The following is a 20,116-nucleotide window of genomic DNA, read 5'->3' as shown; positions in this document are numbered from 1 at the left end:
AGATTTGAAGGATAGACTGTGGAGGATAGAAAGTCGCCGATCTCTATTGTTTCTGGCGTGAAGAGAGTGAAAGAAAGGGAGAGATAAGTGATGGAGAGAGAGAGAGAGAGAGAGAGAGAAGAAGAAGAAGAAGAAGAAGAAGAAGAAGAAGAAGAAGAAGAAAAAAAAAAACGTCAGTGGGTTGCCTGCTCGTCCTTATCGATTCAGTGGCGAGGTTGGTGATGAGGGTGGATTCGAAACAGGGTTGGTGGTGGCTTTGTAGTGTCGGGTTGGGGAGGTGACAGTTAAAACCAGCCCAAAGGTTGGGTTAAAAGTGTTAGGAGAAGAGGGAAAAAAATAAAAAAATAAAACACGTGTTGGTTTTTTAAGGGGCCCACATCATGATTGATGATGAATTGCTCCTGATATATCAGGGTTCAAACATTGTCCCCAAAAAAACATGTACAATAGGTGAAGATAGGGTTTGTTTGATAACTATTTCAAATTTTTTTTTTAAATAGAAAAAATATTATCAAATACGCCCTTATTCTTCTTTGACTTTATTGTTCCATCATTTTACATATTCACGCGACAGAAGAGGCCCGTTCGGTAACTTTTTTTGGAGAATGTTTTCTTAGAATATTTTCAGAGAATGAGAACAAAAAAACAAATTTGCATTTTCAGGAAATGAAAATGCATCTGGTAGATTAATTAGAAAACATCTTTAGAAAACAAAAACAATGAAAATGTGTCTGGTACTATAATTTAAAATAATAATATGTGAGTTATTTTTATGAAAACGTTTCCCATGAGAATGAAAACAACTTTTTTCTCTTTTCTACAAGTACATATGAACTTGTTTTCATTTTATGAAAACATTCTCAGTGTTTTCTGTTTTTGGGTCACCGCACGTGTTTTTGCCTCATTTTTGTTCTCTAAAAATGAAAACAATCCTTTAAAACGTTACTGAACGGACCCTAAACTACCTATAGAATTTTTCTAAAAAGATTGGAGAGCACTTGGTAAATCACTTGTTCAGTTTATGGACTTTTATAATTTAGTCCAAACTTTAAGCACAAGACCAATTCAAGCCCAAGTCCAAGCCCAATTGAAACTTGTGACAAGTTTATTTATGGACATGTGTTCCGCTTGCATGGCTACAGATAATTGTATGTTCAGACACCTGTGATATATGCAAAGGCCTCAAATGTGCAAGCAAAATCTGCAGCAATTTCATATGAGAAATAGATAAAGATGTCAAAGAGCTGGATCCGCCATGGCTTCAACGGGGTAGCTCGAATTGTAGGCAGAGCTGCTGACCCAAAGAAGGAAAACTTTCCTGTGTTAGAAGGCCACCCTGTTGCCCAGCAGCATGCAGAAGTAGCTCTTGAAACCCATGACACAGTAAAAAAGAAAGAACAATTGCTGAAGGAGTTCAAGATCTATAGATGGAGCCCTGACCATCCCAACAACAAGCCCTACCTTCACTCTTACTTTGTGGACCTCTCCAACTGCGGTCCTATGGTAAATTTATCTTCTCTACTTTTATTATTATTATTTTTCTATTGATTTTTCCTTGGTAGAATGTTTAAGGGACATTTTGGGCTTCAACTTGGACATGCTTCTATGAACTCAGAATTTTTAGTTTGATATGTCTTTTTATATTCACTTTTTTGGTGCACGTAAATGGTTTCATAAACTTAGAAAGTGGTAGTAAAGGGCTTGTAGCTCAAGAGCATTTACTTATGCGTCTGGGGTTCTAAATTTGATTATCTCTTCTTCAATATCGCTTATATAAAGCAAAATTGTGTGTACAAAGAAAATGCCAAATAAGCCATTTATAAGTACTTGAGTTGAATTTTCAATTTTAGGTTGAATCTTTTGATAAAATTTGGTCATTTAGGCTGGTCCAACTTCCAATTAGGCCAATTTTGGTTGAACCAAACCAACCATATAATATCTAACTCTAAAATCTAGCAATTTTAGGTTTTGGATGCATTGCAGAAGATAAAAGCAGAGGATGATTCAAGCTTGAGTTATAGGAGGTCTTGCAGGGAAGGGATATGTGGGTCATGCTCCATGAACATTGATGGGACAAATACTGTGGCCTGCCTCAGGCCCATAGATGCAGACACTTCCAAACCCACTACTATAACTCCTCTGCCTCACATGTTTGTGATCAAAGATCTGGTTGTTGACCTCACCAATTTCTACCAGCAGTACAAGTAAGATGAGCATTTCTAATTCTATTTAGGGGTCAAACCTAATTATTTATGTATTGTTATGTTGTAAATTAAAGTTTCCAGCCCAATGTTTTGCAGTATATTTTTCTAAAATATTTTGTTTTCATCTTTTTAGCTCTTTTTGGTCGATCTAGTGGTATTTCTCTTCTTAATATTAGGAATAATCTCAAGTTTGAATTCACAAAAAAGTGCTTTCATTTGTTTTAGGGCAAGTTATGCTTCCATTTAAATGCGCAAGATAAACTTTATGATTCTTAAATATTAAGAAATGTTACTTCTTTAGAATTTAGTTAATGAGAGTTAAACTTATCACTTTTTACTAAACAACGCATCTTCATGAGAGTTTAATTTCTTGATTTACCTTGGCTAGGTTGATTGAGCCATGGCTGAAGACGACGAAGCCACCAAAGGATGGCCGAGAGTACAGGCAATCAACCTCAGACAGGAAAAAGCTTGATGGGCTTTATGAGTGTATACTTTGTGCTTGTTGTACTACCTCATGCCCTTCCTACTGGTGGAATCCAGAGGAGTTCCTTGGACCAGCGGCTTTGCTCCATGCTTATCGATGGATTGCGGATAGGTAACCTTACCAATAAGTTATCAAATTACTTTGTTTTGAGTGATTCAATCAAAAATTTGAGTAATACTAGAGACACCAAAACAAATTTCAAATTTTGAATCCTAACAAAGCCGGAAATATTTTACTTGTATATTCCTAACTCCCACTATAAATCTAATTTATTTTGAACATGTAAAAAACTGGGAATGAAATTTTGGTGCTCGAGTATTATTGTCGTAGATTATGTATGTGTTGTGATCAATTGGGTTGTGCTTTGGCAGTCGGGATGAGTTCACAGAGCCACGATTGCAGGCATTGACAGATGACCACACGAGGTTATATAGATGCAGGACTATAAAGAATTGCACAGCCACTTGCCCCAAAAGCCTCAATCCTGCGGATGCCATTAACAAAATGAAGACCAGGCACCTCTTGTCTCAACCAATTGAAAGGGTTGAGGACCAAGGATATGTTGTGTCAGGCAAACCAATTGGTTGAGAGCTTTTAAACTTGTGTATCCTGGGCTTATAGACATTGGAGAATATGGAGATGCAAGTTAAGTCCAATAAAGAAATGTCACCTAAATTTATACATTGGCTTCAATTTTTCACATTAAAGAAAAATTTAAGCAAAATGTCACCTTAAGTTTTCAAAATTCACAATTTGTCACCTTACTTTAACATAATCTAATTTTCCATCCATTTTGAAGGGTATTTTAGTCTTTTCATTTTGAAGGGGATTTTCATACTATTTCAACATCCCCAAACTCCAAATTTGGGAAGGTTGCAGCACTACTTGAGACATTGGAAAGACTAAAATACCTTCCAAAATGGATGAAAAATTGGATGATGTTAAAGTCAGGTGACAAATCATGGATTTTGAAAACTTAAGGTGGCATTTTGCTTAAATTTTTCTTTAAGGTGACAAATTGAAACTGATGTATAAGTTCAGGTGATGTTTATACAAAATCCCTCCAGTAAATGTATAACTCTATAACTGAAAGGACCATGTAGTTTGTTTCCAACAAAGAACCATAAATAAAAAAAATGGAAGTGCTTCACACAAGTATTAATTTGAAAAAAGGTACTGGAAAATTTTTAATACAAATATTTAGGAATCAAGAATACTACATATGTGCAATATAGTGGACAGATTTTTCAACTAGTCAACATCCTAATCTTGTCTTTTTAATACAAGCGATAATTAATTAAGCTACAAGCCTCTTATAAAAATATTTTAAAGGATTACAAATTTTTTTTGTATTGTTTAGTTTGTATTTTATTTTTTTATACAAGCGATATTAATGAAGGAAGGAATTGAATTTAAGACCTTATGTGTGTGGATAAATGCTATTAATCACTTGCGTGTATAAAAAAATAAATGTGACTCATATTCGTCTATGTTAGCATTTTAACAAACTTTAAGTAACGGATGGGATTTTTCGTGAGTTTTAGTATGGGTCTCTATAAGGCCCCATAAAATCGAGTACTAGTTTGAAATGCACCCACAATTGAGAATTGAAAGAGAAACGTGGTGTTGGTCGTCGATCTTGGAGTGCACTGCAAGACACACTGATTCAACGGAGCAGACAAAATTTGAGGATGGATCGCTTCGGAATGGGCTTATGGGCTTTCCTAGCTTTTGCTAACCCAAAAAGGAAAAATTAAAAAAAAGAAAAAATTAATATTTCCATAGAAGGCAGTTTACAGAATACGGAGGGAAAACGAGCGCGTGCATTGCTAGCTTGAGCTAGTCATACAAAACCCAAATGGGTTTTGCTCAAAACAGCTATTCACAGAAAACTCACCCAAGAAATTTTCCTAGAAACCATGCCCTTTTCTCGTTTTCTTTTCTTTTCGGCCAAACAACGCTCAATAGAGGCTTTCAATCTACTTCGGAGGTACACACTCTGAAGCCCTTTATGAGAATTTTGGATTCTTTTCTAGTGTTTTAACTCAGGGGACGTGCAATTCTGCTGGATCGCTGAAATTCAATCTTTATTTTGGAATTACTCATTTCAACGTTTTGGGTTTATGCTGTGCAGATTATGTTACGTGTTCTTTGAGTTCATATTGATGTTTGTGTGCATACTTTATACATATTTGTATATTTGTTAAATGTCTTTATTATTCCCCAAATGTATCTTGTTGAAAAGATAAAGTATCTTTTGAAATAGTTTATGTGCTCTTAGCACCGTTTTCTTGCAAGTTGATTCTGCAAGGGCAAATTCTATATTTGGTGGTAGAGCAGTTTTCACTGAGTTAGTGTCCAATGGAAGTGTGATGGATTACCACAATCCAAATTTCTCATTTTGAAAAGAAAAAAAAGAAGAAATATCTTGTGGTAGTAGATGGTAATGTCAACTATGTGACATGTGGCTGTGTTATGGTACTCATGATTTTTACCAGCAGGAGTTTGCATAGGATTTCTGAACATTAATTTGAAGTGGCTGTTTTGGGTTGTTTCGTTCGAAGTTTATTTGGGGGTTTGAATTTAAGGGATTAAGAAAATCCTAAATGGGGGTTTTCTCGCTTATATGTGAAACGGTGTTAAATGTTCATTCACCCTTTTTGCAAGCATAAGACATTCTTAGCCCAATTGGGGGATACTACTCAAAGTTCTGTTTCATGTTTCCTTTAGCATCTGAGTTTCTACTGAATCATTTGTACCTGATATAGGTCTGGCCTCCCTAAGAGAATTCATTCTCGTAGTTATGCAAATTCATCGAAAAGTGCTAATGGGAAGACAGATATTAGACCCCCGATGACTGTAGAAACACCAGCGGCTTCTCGCACTAGGGCTTCCTATGTTATTGTATGCAGCCTTCCCCCTTTTGTTCTCTTATCAGTTATATTATCTACATCTTCTTGCTTTCAAGGTGCACATTTATGGATATGATAAACAATAAGCATTTGTTTCATGCTTTCCTGGATTGAGGTCCCTTCATTTGTTAATCAAATACTTTTTTCTGCAGCCAGCTGCTGGTGTACTATTCTTTGCTGGGTTGGCAACTTTCATTCATTATAATGATGAGAGGAGAGTAACTTTAAAAGGTACTATTTCAACCTTTAGTACTGCTAGGGAACTGGTTTTGATTTGAAGTTGGTATCTGGAAAATGATGCTTGTGGATACTTTGACCCATTTATGTGGCCTTTCTCATATTAGTTTGGTCTTCTTGTTCTTCCTCTGTATTTTGTTAGCATTCAAACTAAATTGCTAATTTAATATAAAAAAGATTGCTCATTTCAGCGACTTTAGAATATTTACTTCTGACTGTAAAGAAACATTTAGAGTTGTTAATAAATTCATTTGATGTTAGGCTTGATGTGTGAAAAGGCAAGAGGTCTAATGATGAATTAAGTGGCTCGAGTCTGAAACCTCTAGGATATAATGGTTGTGGATACTTTCACTAATTTATGTGGCCTTTTTCATATTAATTTGGTCTTCTTGTTCTTCCTTCATATTTTTTTTGCATTCAGTGGATTTCATTTTTTTTTTGTTTGGATAACACAACATTCATACTAAATAGCTAATTTTAGCTATCAAAGATAGTGCATTTTAGTGATTTAAGAATCTTTGCTTCTGACTGTAAAAAACATTAGAATTGTTAAGAGATTCATTTGATGTTGGCCTTACGTGGAGACAAGAGGTCTTATGATGAGTTTAGTGGCTCCAGTCTGAAACCTCTAGGATATTGGCTGTCCAATTATTTGTTTAAAAGGATGCAATTGGACTATTTATGCGAAGTGTTACTGGGTTAGTCTTCATTCCATTTTCTTATTGAGGTACTTCATTAATGTTAGTTTGTAGAATAGTGAAAATGTTTAATATGATTTTTAGCTTTATAATGTAAAAAAAATATTGCTGGCAGAAATGCTATGTTCACCTCAATTTGGATTTACTTTGTGGAGTCAAATTGTTCTTAATGCAGGACTGCATCTTTTGTTCCTTTTTCTAGCTTTTGTGTGATGAATTGAGCAGCATAATCAATTAGAATGATGAACTTATTGTTGTGCTTGGGCTATAGTCAGTTGGAACGGAGACAATTATAATATCTTTTCATCGTAGGACAATGTGCATGCTAGCTGTTCAATATATACCCATTGGTTTAAACTTCAATTTTTGCCTAAAATCTGCAGGGAAATTCATAACGAGCTTAGTTTTCCATCGAAACTCTGTTCTCCCATATTAATTGAACTACTAACTTAGCTATTTAGAATGTACTACGAATCTGCAAGTACGGTTCCTGATTGAATGATGGAGAAATGACTTTGTTTTCTAAGACCAAGCAACATCCTTCTCTTACTTTTTCTCCATCTTAGCAGGTCAGGGTAACTGCCCATGCGTAAACAATCTCAGGGGCCCTATAATCGGTGGTCCCTTCACTTTAGTGGACATGGAGAACCACACTGTCACTGAACGAAATCTTTTAGGAAATTGGGTTCTTCTCTATTTTGGATATACTTCTTCTCCTGATGTTGGACCGGAACAACTCCAGTTGATGGCCAAGGCCATAAACATATTAGGTTGGTACTTTATTAACATTTTATATTTGAATACTATTTTGTTGTTGGACCACTGACGTGCCACCATTTTTTTTTTTTCTCCGGTACAAGAATCGAGACATAACTTTAAGATTCTACCAGTATTTGTTACACTTGATCCACAACGTGATACCCCTTCTCATCTCCGTGCCTACCTTAAAGGTCCGAATTCTTCTACAGTGGAATGTTTGTACTTTTTATTCTAATTATTTAAATATGGTTTCGCTAATATCTCATTTTGGCTTCCCCTANNNTCACCTCACCCAACATTTTCGTGGACAGAGTTTGAATCAAGGATTGTAGGGTTAACAGGACCTGTATCAGCTATAAGGCAGATGGCTCAGGAATACCGTGCTTATTTTAGGAAGGTTGAAGAAGAGGGCGATGACTATCTTGTTGAGTGTTCCCATAACATGTGAGCCACTAGCTAAAATCTTTCCCTTTTCAGTTTTCTGGTATATGAGCTCAAAGTGGCTTTAATGTGCATTGAAACAACCAGGTATTTGATGAACCCAAACATGGAAGTTGTGAGATGCATTGGTGTAGAGTACAATACAGATGAACTGTCAGAAGCAATTTGTAAAGGAAGTGAAAAGAACCTCAACTGACAAGAGCTAGAAAGTTTTGTGAAGCGTCGTAATGGAGATTTTTCCATTCCACTTCCCCCCATCTCTCTCTCTCTCTCTCTCTCTCTCTCTCTCTCTCTCAGGCATACATACGACAGAATTCGAATGTCGCTCTTGATTAAGCAGTAGTTTAGAACTTTTGTAGAATGTGTTAAGTTTCTTGATTCGGAATAGTCATCAGACAAGAATATAGAAAAGTTGAGTAGCAATGTCATATTTGTTTTAAAGGCTACCCCAAATTCAATTCAGCTTAACTTCATTGGTTATAGACAAGAACATGTATTGCTTTTCAAATTGTTAGGATATCAAGACCTAATTTGTGAATCCATTGCAATGAGAAGCAATGGGTTACAACTGGATAGCGACTTTTTTTGTTTTTCCTGAAAAAAATGAAATCAGTCCTAGACCTAAGTCATTGCAGCAGTGTGCTATGCATCTACAGTTCATTGCAGGATGAGCAGCAGAGGCTTCAAGAAATTGGTTCCCCAGTTTTTTATTTTTTTATTTTTAAAATTGTTATTTTTGTGGTCAACGTTTTCCAGCTTTACTCAAAACTATCTTAACTAAATATTACTCTTATCCTCCTCTAACGATACAGTCTCTTTATATATAAATAAAGATTTTACGAAAGAACATGTATATTGCTGCAAATGAAATTTTTAGCTCGTTCTTTCATTTCTGCTATACAATGCATGCTCTAAATGTTGATGGTCTCAGAGCCCAGAACACCAAAAGGCTTCATACTTGAAGAATAATTCTTCAATCACAAGACAGTATTCTCTTATTTCAACGCAAAATTGAGCAGCATTTTCTTCCTGAATCCTTATCTTCATCTTCTTAATAGCGGCAATTTTAGCCCTTTATGCATTCTCATACTGTCAATTAAAAGGATTCAAAAAAAATACTTTTAACGACTTGAGTTACAAACCTCCATTATTAATATTCTTATTTATGATTATAGAACACCATCAAAAGTACCTACCCTGGAATTTCCCTTTTTCTTCAACACCTTGTTTTGACCCGGCTTCTTTTAAATTTGCAGATTTAACATAGAAAAGCCATAAACATTCTACCAAAACTCAACCACTTCTCAATCAATTCAAGAAGCAGTTGGTGATTGGGTCAATAATTCAATTAGGTCTCAGTTTTATTTATTTATAAATATGGTATATTCCCAGTTCAAATGTGAGATGTTCTGCAATTTCCATTTCTTGTTTTTTTTGTGTGGGTATTTTAAATAAAAATGTATTTATATACGACTGTTATTAAACACAACTGGCTTCATACGTGGGATGTTGAAAACCAACAAAGACGTGCCCTCCTCAAAGAAAACAAGGGCCATGACAGATTGACAAGGCTGGGGTGAGAGTCTAAAATTCTAGAGATCATCATTTAACGCAAGACCGGGTCTTCTGCTTCCACACAAGAAACCCAAAGCAAAGACAACGAGAGAAAAAAGAAAAAAGAAAACAAAAAAGAAAACAAAAAAAGAAAAAAGAAAAAAAAAAAACAGAACCAGAAACGGAAACCAGATATGAAAATTGAGAAAAAGATTCAGCACCAGCTATTACAGTTTTTTATAAAACAATAAACCCGTAATCTATTATTTTCTTTTCCTGCCATTTATTCCCATTTCTTTCCCTGCCCCTAGTTTTAATCATGCAATCCAATTTCATCTCTCTTGCACAGAGCAGAGAGAAATCCAGGAGGCATTGTCTCTAATTAATAATAATAACTCCAGGAGGAGGAGGCCATGCAAATAATCTCCTGGGTCCTCTCTCATTTTTTCATTAATTCTTGATTTCTTTTCATGTGTTTTTTTTTAAATTCTTCTCCAAAATGTGATCTTGGGTTCAACTTGGTTTTCTCTCTTGAACTCTAACAATTCTCATACATCTTTTTCATTTCATGCACCTCATGCTCTTCCCTTGGTTTTCTTAATGGTACACGGAAAATCCCAATTGCTGTAACATCATCACACCATGCACAGAATTTGATCAGGGACTTGAAAGGGACATAAACAATAAAAGAAAAAAAATGGGAGAGTCGCCGGAGAAGAAATCAGGCTGTGGCATATTGAGTGCTGTTTTTGGGAGAAATAGTTTTTGGCCAAGAAGAACAACTTCTACAGGTTCTCTTCCTGTGGCCAATAATAACAATGCCACATTTGTCAAAACACCGAGCACTCCAAGTTCGAAACGGCGGCGTGGTGGCTCTGATGAGGCTTCCTTCCTTGATTCATCAACCAATCCATCAGATGCTCCTCCATCAAAACCTATCACAAAGCCTTCCCAATATAGTAACAGGGCACCTCCTATACAACAACAGCAACAGCAACAGATGCAGCAAAATATTCATGGTAGAAATGGTAGGCCACCTCAAGAAGCTGCAGCACAAGCAGGTCCAATGGTTTCCTCATCAGCCCCAAGCAAAATGGCCCCAAGCCAAGGTTATGTGAACCAAGGCAAAAGGGTGCCAAAGGAGGCAGTTGGTATATCTGGTGAGCTTGATAGCATGATTGCTGATCATCAAAAATCAAAAGGGAGCAATACACTTGTAAGGGCTTCCTCCAGCAATGTCATGCTTTTTGGCAATTTGGGTAATTTGAGACAACCTGGTGGAGGTGGAGGTGGAGGTGGTGGAAATGCAAACTCAAATAATGTTCTTGATTATCTTCCAAAGACAGCAAGAGAAGAAATCCCAATGACGAATAATGTAAATGTGGGAAAGATGAGTGCTGCTAAAGAAGAGAAGAGACAGAGTGTCACAGAACCGCCTGCTTCCTTATGCCGGGCATTGTCGACTAGAATGGACCCCGAAACTTTGAAGATCATGGGCAATGAAGATTACAAGAATGGGAGGTTTGCAGAGGCTTTGGCTTTATATGATGCTGCAATTTCTATTGACCCCAATAAGGCTTCTTATAGGAGCAACAAGAGTGCTGCATTAACCGCTCTAGGTCAACTTCTCGAGGCAGTTTTCGAGTGCAGGGAAGCCATTCGGATTGAGCCCCAGTATCACAGGGCTCATCATCGTCTGGCAACATTATATTTTAGGTACAACTTAAACTGCATAACGTTCAACATGTTAATGTTATTTGGGAGTTGCAATCTTTTTTGTTAAAGTTAATTTGTTGTGTGCTTGTAGGTTAGGGGAAGCAGATAAAGCTTTGTATCACTACAAACATTCTGGGCCAGAGGCTGATCAAGAGGACCTTGCTAAAGTAAAATCTCTTCAGGCCCTTCTGAACAAGTGCACCGAGGCTCGTAGGTTAAGAGATTGGAACACCCTCATAAAGGCATCTGAAAGCGTTATATTAGCTGGTGCAGATTCAGCACCACAGGTTAGCCATAGAATTGTCAAATTCCAATCCCATCTTTATTAGATTTCCCTTTCTCTTATTCTCCATTAAACATCCTCTGGATACGAATTTGTTTCTCAACGTTATGAGGAGATGAGATGCACCTCAAGAGTCCATATCGAATTTAACAGTTGAGAAGCATTTCTGTATTTGACAATGAAAGTATATATATATACATAAATATATGTAGATAAGCTCACTTATGTATACTAATATGAGTCCATATGTTGTTTGTTACTCTACAAAGATATATGCTTTGCAAGCTGAGGCCTTACTGAAGCTCAATAGGCACCAAGAAGCGGATGAAGCACTATCCAGGGGTCCAAATTTTGAAGTAGATGCCTGCTCTAAATTTTTCGGTCCTATTGGTAATGCGAACTTGTTAGCAACACGGGCTCAGGTGGATATGGTTGCTGGCAGGTACTGTGTTTTATACTCTAAAAGTACCTATATTTATCATTGTGCATAGTGTCACACAATAAAGTTATGTGATTCAGAAAGCACGAGCAGAATTATGCAAATGCTTATGCACTACTCAAAAGGAAGAATATTGTTCAAATAGTTGGTTTATTGGTTTCCAATGGCTTGACAGATTGGATGATGCATTGGAGGCAGCTCAACGAGCATCCCGTCTTGACTCAAACAACAGGGAAGCAAACATGGTGGCGAGGAAGGCTCGAGCTGTTACGGTATCTCGATCAAAAGGCAATGAGCTTTTCAAGACAGCAAGATTCTCAGAGGCATGCGTTGCCTATGGGGAGGGACTTGAGCACGACCCTTACAATTCGGTGTTGTTATGCAACCGTGGTGCTTGTCGGTCAAAACTTGGTCAATTAGATAAAGCAATTGAGGACTGTACAGCTGCCCTTAATGTGCGCCCATCTTACAGTAAGGCTAGATTACGAAGAGCAGATTGCAATGCCAAGGTGACCATATGTGCTCGCTCATTAATACATATCTTTCAAACAACAAAAAAAGAAAAATTCAAGTTGCTTTTGGTTTCTCTTTGATTATGTTATTTGTGATAATTGGTATGTTTCAATGATGATGTATCATGCAGTTGGAAAAATGGGAAGCTTCAATACAAGACTACCAGATTTTGCTTATGGAAACACCCGGGGACGAGGAGGTAAGCCGCGCTTTGTCTGAGGCCCGGCAACAGCTCAGGAAACTGTGAGGTGAGGCATAGCCAGAGAGACCTTAGAGATGGAGACTGGAAACAAGCCAATGCAGTATAATTAGGAGGCTGTTAGGAAAGAAGCTGCCCTTCCGCAGTTGTATGGCTCTTGGAGCTCCAGAGCAGAAACACAAAAGTTCAAGTTGGAGAGGCAAAAGTAGATGAATTTTCAAAGAGGGGATTGAAGGTGGCAACTGATATAACGTAACACAAATACATGACCCAATTTTTCTTTTTATGTGTAGTTGTATTTCTGCAATTCTTTCTGGGAAATGTATTTGATACTGCTTATAAAAAAATGTGAAAATATATTTGGAACAAATATTGAATTCTTTGTTTCTGCAAGCCGTACATGTTTTTCGACCGTGTGCTAGATTTAGAGATTTAAGTGCTTCCCTGTCATGCAATGGTTGTTCATCGGAGCTATAAATCCTATAATTTTCCATCTCCGAAACGTTGAGTCTGAATGAACTTTGGGCAATTTCAAATGCCACATCTGGTGGCATACATGTACACATCACCTGCGATGTAACCTTTTAAACCCAATTAATTGATGATTATGAGGGCTTGGGAAGAACGGAAAGCTTTATGCTTATGGGGTCCAATGTTAACACTTTTCTGTTCTTATTTCTTGTGCTAAAGCTCAACCAAATGTGCAAGCGTGAATGGAAACAAACAAAGACAAGTAAGACCAACAAGAATACATAGATTTATACTTGTTCGGCTTTACATCCAACTTAGAAATGACTAAGTATGGTTAATCACTCAAAATTTCAAAACACCAAATACACTGACACTGAAGCTCACACTCTCAAGAATAGACACAGAAAAAGAGAAAATAAAACTTTTGTTCATGATCACTCTGCCGTAAATTTTTGCTAAAAAATATTACCTACACTACATATGTCCAGCCCACTTAAATTAAACTTTTTCTTGTTATAAAGAAGTGAAGCCCACATAGATAAAGCTAGAGGGTATTAGTCAAAAGATGGAATTATGATGTTGGGGAGAAATCATTATGTCTCCCTTAAAAGCCATTTGCTTTGCCTATAAATAGGCATTATATTTGCTTGTAAACACACACGAATCAAAGAAGAGAATAGAGTGAGAGTCAGAGAGAAGAGAAAGAGTGAAGTTTATCTGAGGAGAAATTCCGTCAGTGTAAACACCACAAAGAGAAATATAATTCCACTCCCAATATTACAGTGGTACTTCTCATACTCTGATTATTCTAGTTCTATAACATTTCTTTCTTTCTTTTTCTTCTCTCCACTCTTTTTTTTTTTTTTCATTCTTTTCCTTCTCTCTTCTCTCCATTTTTTTCTTTTCCTTCTCTCATCTCTTCTCTTTTTTTTTCTTTTTTTTTTACCGTTCTTTTTCTTCTATCTTCTTTCCTCTTTCTCTTTTTTTTTTTTAAAAAAAAATTTCTTTTTCCTTCTCTCTCTTGTTGTTAAAAAAAATTACCTACACTACTTATGATTTTTTTTTTGTCTCGCACAAATCCCAAGCCCGGCCTATAATTTTTTTTTGTCTCGCACAAACCCCAAACCCGGCCTATAAATTTTATTTTGTCTCGCACAAAGACAACTGTTTCAGAAACTATAGAACATGATTTATAGGACTGTGGAGCTCGAGGTGGAAAGCCAAAAATTGGGGTCATAAATCATTCACAATTATTCAATCCTTCTGTGTTTAGTTGGTATCAAAGCTGGCTAACTCCGATCTCTCAAACAAAAATACAAAAACCCTAGCCATTGGCACCCTCTACCACCGACAGCAACCAAACACACAAAAATAAATAATAAAAACACATCCACAAAACAACGATAACATCCTTGTCGTCACAAACCAAGTGCAACAAAAGACCCTAAAAACACAAACTCGCCGATCCTAGCCGGTGCAACCTACCCTCCAAACTTGTTCTCTCTCCATGGTTTTCGAAGATACCCTAGACACCCCCACCGTAGCCTCAAAATCTAGTGCTTCAGAAACCCGCAAAACTCTTCACATGGCACAACCAATTGTTACAGTTTGCAATGATACTTCCGCTGCCCCATTCCCCATACAGTTGAATGGACATAATTACAGCACTTAGTCGAAGATGATGTTGCTTCATGTGTTAGGCCAAGGAAAAAGAGGTTATTTGATAGGGAATGTGGCTCAAGTAGAGGAAGACGCTCTAAGATTAGATTTGTGGTGTATTGAGGACTCCATTGTTAAAGGATGGTTGATAAAAACCATGGAACCTGATTTGTTAGAATTGTTCTTAGATATACCAACAGCTAAAGATGTTTGGGAAAGTGCAACCTAGATGTATTATGATACGTCTAATGATCGTAGATTTATGAATTACTGTGTAAAACAACTCGTAATACTCAAGGAGGTCGCGATATTACATCCTACTTTGTTGAGCTCAAGACCGTTTGGTTGGAACTAGACCGACATCGTCCAAACAACACCAAGTGCCCTGATGATATGAGATTCGACAGGCTGAGATACATAAATACCGTATTTATAGTTTTCTTGCAGGTCTAGATGATGAGTTTGATAAAAGGAAGACTTTGGAAATGGCCAAAGGAGAGAAAAATTTTTTAAAAGAAGCCAAAATAAACAAAATTGCCCTTATTTATTTTTGGATTTCCTAAGGAATCCTTTACATTTGCATGTCTTTTGTTTGAAAGTTGAGAGGTTTTTCTGTCTTTTTTTGAAAAAGTTTTGGCTTTTTCCAAAAGTGAAAGTTTTTTTTTGTTGCTAAAACCTAAATTTACTTTGATAAAATTAGAGGAGATTTGTTGAGGTTGAGTCCACTGCCAATATTGGAGGAGTTGTTTGCTTTGGTTCGAAAAGTGGTCCAATACCGAGAAACGATGCTCAAGAATGATGGAAAGACTGAATCCTCTGCTATAATGGTTTCCAAAGCCCCTAATGCTAGTTTTTCTTTTCCCCGTCCAACCCCTGAGGAAGAAAAAAACATGCATTACATTTACTATAATGAGAACCGTCAAACAAAGGCCAGGTGTTTTAACAAGAATGGGTTTTCGGAGTGGTTCCTTGAACGCCAGAAGCAATGCAAGGTGGCACATGAGAAGAAAAAGAATGGTGGGAGCGGTGTAGCTGTTGTCGTCGCCGTCGGCCAGTCTTTCGTCTGCCTGGTCACTAGCGCTACCCCGGGTGTTTCAACCTTGCCCACGACAGCTTCTTCAGTTGATGATTCTCTTACTGTTCTTCTCAGTTATCCATTCCAGAGCCTGTTGACTGCTAAGGTAACTAGGGAAAAACTTTATTGCTTTTCGACCAACGAGATACATGTTGGATTATAGATTTGGGTGCTACTAATCATATGATCTATGACAAGTCATTTTTTCATTATATGACTGCTCCTACCAAAACAAGTGTGGTTACTGCCAACGGACAATCTAACTTAGTCACTGGGGTTGGTTCCATCACTCTTACTTCTACCCTCTATTTACATAAAACTTTGCTTGTTCCAGCTTTGTCCCATAATTTATTATCTATTGGGCAAGTTACCGAGCAATTAGATTGTTGCGTGCTTATGTTCTCTTCTTTTTGTTTGCTTCAAGATGTTCAGCCATAGGGATCATTGGGTGTGGTACTAAGAAAAGAGGGCTTTACTATATGGATGACATTGCACTGGGTCGTGTTCATCAGGTTCGGGGCTTTGTCAGGGAGAAGCATAAGAAGGTTTGGTTATGGCATCAGCGGTTGGGTCATGTTTCCTTTGGTTATTTGCAGTCTTTCCATCTCTGTTTAGTGGAGTAAAAATTTCTGATTTTCAGTGTGAGACTTGTATTCTTGCAAAAAGTCACTAGACTTTTTATCCACCTAGTTTGAATAAAAACACATGTCCTTTTGATTTAATCCATTCAGATGTTTGGGGTCCATCTTCGATTACTACTCTTCTTGGTATTCGGTAGTTTGTGATCTTCATTCATAATTGTACTCGGTTAACTTGCCTTTATGTTATGAAGCCTACAAGTGAAGTTGGTTCTTTATTCAAAAAAATTTACCAAAGGATTCAAACTCAACATTCTTGTTTGATTAAAGTTGTTCATTCAGATAATGGAGAGGAATTTGTTAACCATACACTCGCAGACTTCTCACTGAAAAGACATTCTCCATGAATCTATTTGTCCCCGGACTCCTGAACAGAATGGTGTGGTTGAATGCAAAAATTGTCATATTCTTGAGATTGCCCCAGCTCTCCTTATTGGGGTGGAGGAGGGCGTGTTCCCCAAACCCTTTGGACTGTAACTATTCATTATGCTATCTACCTTCTTAATCGTATGTCTTCACATGTTTTGGGTTTTAAAACACTACTCCAAACAGTGACTGCTCATGTTCCTATCTTAATCTCACTCTGCCCCTTTTTAGTTGTGTGGCTTATGTCCATCTCAATAAATCTCATCGGACCAAGTTGGATCCGTTGTCCTCCGCTGTGTCTTTGTGGTTTTGCATCTCAACAAAAGGGTTACCAAGGTTACCATCCCTCCAGTCGCCACTTTTATGTTACCATGGATGTTACGTTTGTGGAGAACGAGATGTTTTTTCTGTAAGACATACCCAATCATGTCTTTCAGTGGGAGAATACAATAAAGGAATTACATAATTGGTTTGAGATAGAAATACAGGGAAAAGAAGCACAAAATAGTGGTCTCGAACCTGAACCGCTCAACTCAACCGAGTCAAGCCAAGCCGAACAGCCCCTTCTCTCAAACATACTTGTTGATGCTCCACTGAACATCCCTAAGGTAAGTCATTTAGATCCCAGTGTTTCTTAAAATATTGTTGAAATTGTGAAAAAAAAAATTACACACACCAGCAAACAGAGGAATACCATCATACATATTCTAACCAAAAGGCAAGGTGAAATATGTCATTGCTGATTATGTCTCCACACACATATTGTCTCCTCAAGCTAAAGCATTTTTGAGTCAGATGGAAGAAATTAAAATTCCTAATAGATTGGAAGAAGCTTTTCAAGACCCAAAATAGGTGGAAGCAATGAATATGGAGATGAAGGCCTTACAGAAGAATGGAACATGGGAAAGCAACTTGTTGGATGCCGATGGGTGTACACAGTTAATCACAAAGCTGATGGCACAATAGATAGATAAAAAGCAAGACTTGTGGCCAAAAGGTATACACAAACGTATAGAGTTGATTATCAAGATACGTTTACACCGGTGACAAAAATGAATACAGTGCGAGTTCTATTGTCCTTAATAGCTAATTTAGATTGGTCTCTCAAGAAATTCGATGTGAAGAATGCCTTTATGGATGGAGATCTAGAAGAAGAAGTGTACATAGACATGCCACCTGGTTATGGGTTGTCTAATAACAGTAGGAAGGTGTGTAGGCTTCGAAAAGCCCTGTATGGATTGAAGCAGTCTCCACGAGCTTGGTTAGGGCGGTTCACTGAAGCAATGAAGAAGTATGGATATCATCAAGGTAACTCAGATCATACCCTATTTATCAAACATATTGATGGTAAGATTACTTTGTTGATAATCTATGTCGATGATATGGTAGTTACTAGTGATGATGTTGTTGAAATGGGCAAATTACAGAAGTACTTAGCCTCAGAGTTTGAGATGAAGGACTTGGGAGATTTGAAGTATTTTTTGGGAATCGAAGTAACTTACTCTGCTACTAGTACTTGTCTCTTTCAAAGGAAGTATGTTCTAGACCTGTTGACAGACATTGGTATGTTAGGGTGTGCACTAGCCGAAACCTCTGTTGTGTAGAATCATCACCTAGCAATCTATCCTGATCCAGTATCAACCAACAAGGAGAGATATCGTTGGTTATTGGGAAGACTAATTTATCTTTTGCACACTAGACCAGATATCGCATATACAGTTAGTGTTGTTAGTCAATTCATGCATTCTCTTAGTAAGGAACACTTAGCGACAGTTATGAGGATTTTGAGTTATTTGAAGAAAGCTTTAGGCCGAGGCTTGATATTCAGAAAACTGGGACATTTGGATGTCAATTGTTATATAGATGCAGATTGGGCAGACAATATAACAGATATACGTTCTACATCAGGTTACTTCACTTTCATTGGGGGTAATTTAGTTACATGGCGAAGTAAGAAGCAAAATATAGTGGCTCAATCTTCAGCCGAGGCAGAATATAGGGGCATAACACATAGAGTTTGTGAGCTTCTTTGGCTAAGGATACTCTTATCTGAAATTGGTTTTCCACCAAAGAAAGTTATGGAGCTTTACTATGACAACCAAGCTGCAAGAGAGATAGCAAATAATCCAGTTCAACATGACATAACTAAGCATGTTGAACTGGATATGCATTATATCAAGGAGAAGCTGGTAGATAAGCTAATCAATATACCATTTGTAAAGTCAGAAGAACAGCTGGTAGATGTCTTGAGGCATGCAATATCAGCAAAGGTTTTTCATGACTCACTTGACAAGTTAGGCATAGGAGATATCGACACACCAACTTGAGGAGGAGTGTTGGCGTGAGCCATAATTCAAGGATCCCGTGATCCCTGATTTCCTAGTGTAATTCATGTTACCTAATTAGAATAGTTACCTAGTTAGGATTTCTTATAATTAGCTAATTACTTTTCCTTGTAGGAAAAGTCAACTTGTACTTGTATATATATATATATATATATATATATATATATATATATATCCTCATCTTGGAGAAATATAAAATCATTCACAATTATTCAATCCTTCATTGTTTAGTGAAGTTCATAGATATGAGACATACCAGATCCATCATAGTATGTCTGAGCAATAATATACCAAACTACTTTCGCAGTAAGTATTGACATCTTCTAACCATAGAATTCTCAGCTGTCCACCTAATGTAATTGATATTGGTGGGCATTTGAACTCTTAAATCGGTGAACCAAACTGAACCAATTTGGGAGAAGGGGAGTGCTAGCAACCTTCATTCTAACCTTCTCTCTTCTTCTCATGACAAGTGTCACTTTCCTTACACTTAAAATAATGTCATTAATGCATCACATAAACTAATTTTTGTTTTCCAAATTTACCCTTATTAAATGTCTTAACTTATTTTAATAACAAGCTAATTTTTTTACAACTTTCTTATCACCTTGTTAAAAAATTAAATAAGAAAAAAACCAAGGGTAAATTGCGAAAAATTCAATTTGGTTCTCGGTTTTTGCCACTTAAAAACCAAGGGTAAATTGCGAAAATGGTCCTCAAACTTGTATGCGATTTACATTTTGGTCCACAAATTAAATTATTAGTCCAAATGGTACATAAACTCTATGTTAATCGCCCATTTGATCCAACCGTTAGGTTCCGTCAATGTTGTCGTGAAATTTAAGGGTAAAACTGTCCAAATTATGCAGAATAGCTAATTCTTGAAGCGACAGAGGCGTCATTCGATGAATTCAGCTTCTTCTTCAATGAAGGTAGCGATGTCTGAAAGCTCAACAAATTCAACTCGATCAAATGGGTATTGCTTTTGTGGGATGAAGATTAAACGGCGCACTTCATGGACAGATCTGAACCCGGGAAGAAGGTTTGAGGCATGCGACCAAAATCGGGTAAGATAGAGTAAGGGTTTTGTTTTGTTTAAGTGAAGAATTGAATGGTGTGC

The 20,116-nt window shown here is 37.1% G+C and overlaps 3 protein-coding genes across 3 annotated transcripts; all 3 read left to right on the top strand.

The window, feature by feature from the left end:
- The first annotated feature begins 1,233 nt into the window (after positions 1-1,233).
- Positions 1,234-3,846, top strand: LOC117630388 (succinate dehydrogenase [ubiquinone] iron-sulfur subunit 3, mitochondrial-like). Its single transcript, XM_034363121.1, has 4 exons — positions 1,234-1,503; positions 1,966-2,204; positions 2,593-2,802; positions 3,063-3,846. The coding sequence occupies exons 1-4, from the start codon at positions 1,234-1,236 to the stop codon at positions 3,277-3,279; spliced, it is 936 nt and encodes a 311-aa protein (XP_034219012.1). The 3' UTR covers positions 3,280-3,846.
- Positions 3,847-4,509: 663 nt separating this feature from the next.
- Positions 4,510-8,363, top strand: LOC117631682 (protein SCO1 homolog 2, mitochondrial-like). Its single transcript, XM_034364961.1, is given in 8 exon segments — positions 4,510-4,681; positions 5,460-5,595; positions 5,756-5,834; positions 7,108-7,308; positions 7,399-7,488; positions 7,609-7,741; positions 7,826-7,904; positions 7,906-8,363. Coding segments are annotated over 8 exon segments (828 nt in total). The 5' UTR covers positions 4,510-4,610; the 3' UTR covers positions 7,945-8,363.
- A 1,131-nt stretch (positions 8,364-9,494) lies between these two features.
- Positions 9,495-12,799, top strand: LOC117629741 (inactive TPR repeat-containing thioredoxin TTL3-like). Its single transcript, XM_034362332.1, has 5 exons — positions 9,495-11,008; positions 11,100-11,295; positions 11,561-11,733; positions 11,906-12,239; positions 12,374-12,799. Exons 1-5 carry the CDS (start codon positions 9,990-9,992, stop codon positions 12,488-12,490), a joined length of 1,839 nt encoding a protein of 612 aa, XP_034218223.1. The 5' UTR covers positions 9,495-9,989; the 3' UTR covers positions 12,491-12,799.
- Positions 12,800-20,116: the final 7,317 nt, after the last annotated feature.

The sequence above is a fragment of the Prunus dulcis genome, chromosome 6 (assembly GCF_902201215.1).
Source record: "Prunus dulcis chromosome 6, ALMONDv2, whole genome shotgun sequence".
In the NCBI taxonomy this organism is placed as follows: Eukaryota; Viridiplantae; Streptophyta; class Magnoliopsida; order Rosales; family Rosaceae; genus Prunus; species Prunus dulcis.
The sequence above is the reverse complement of the archived record's forward strand: the minus strand, read 5'-3'. Positions and strand labels throughout refer to the sequence as shown.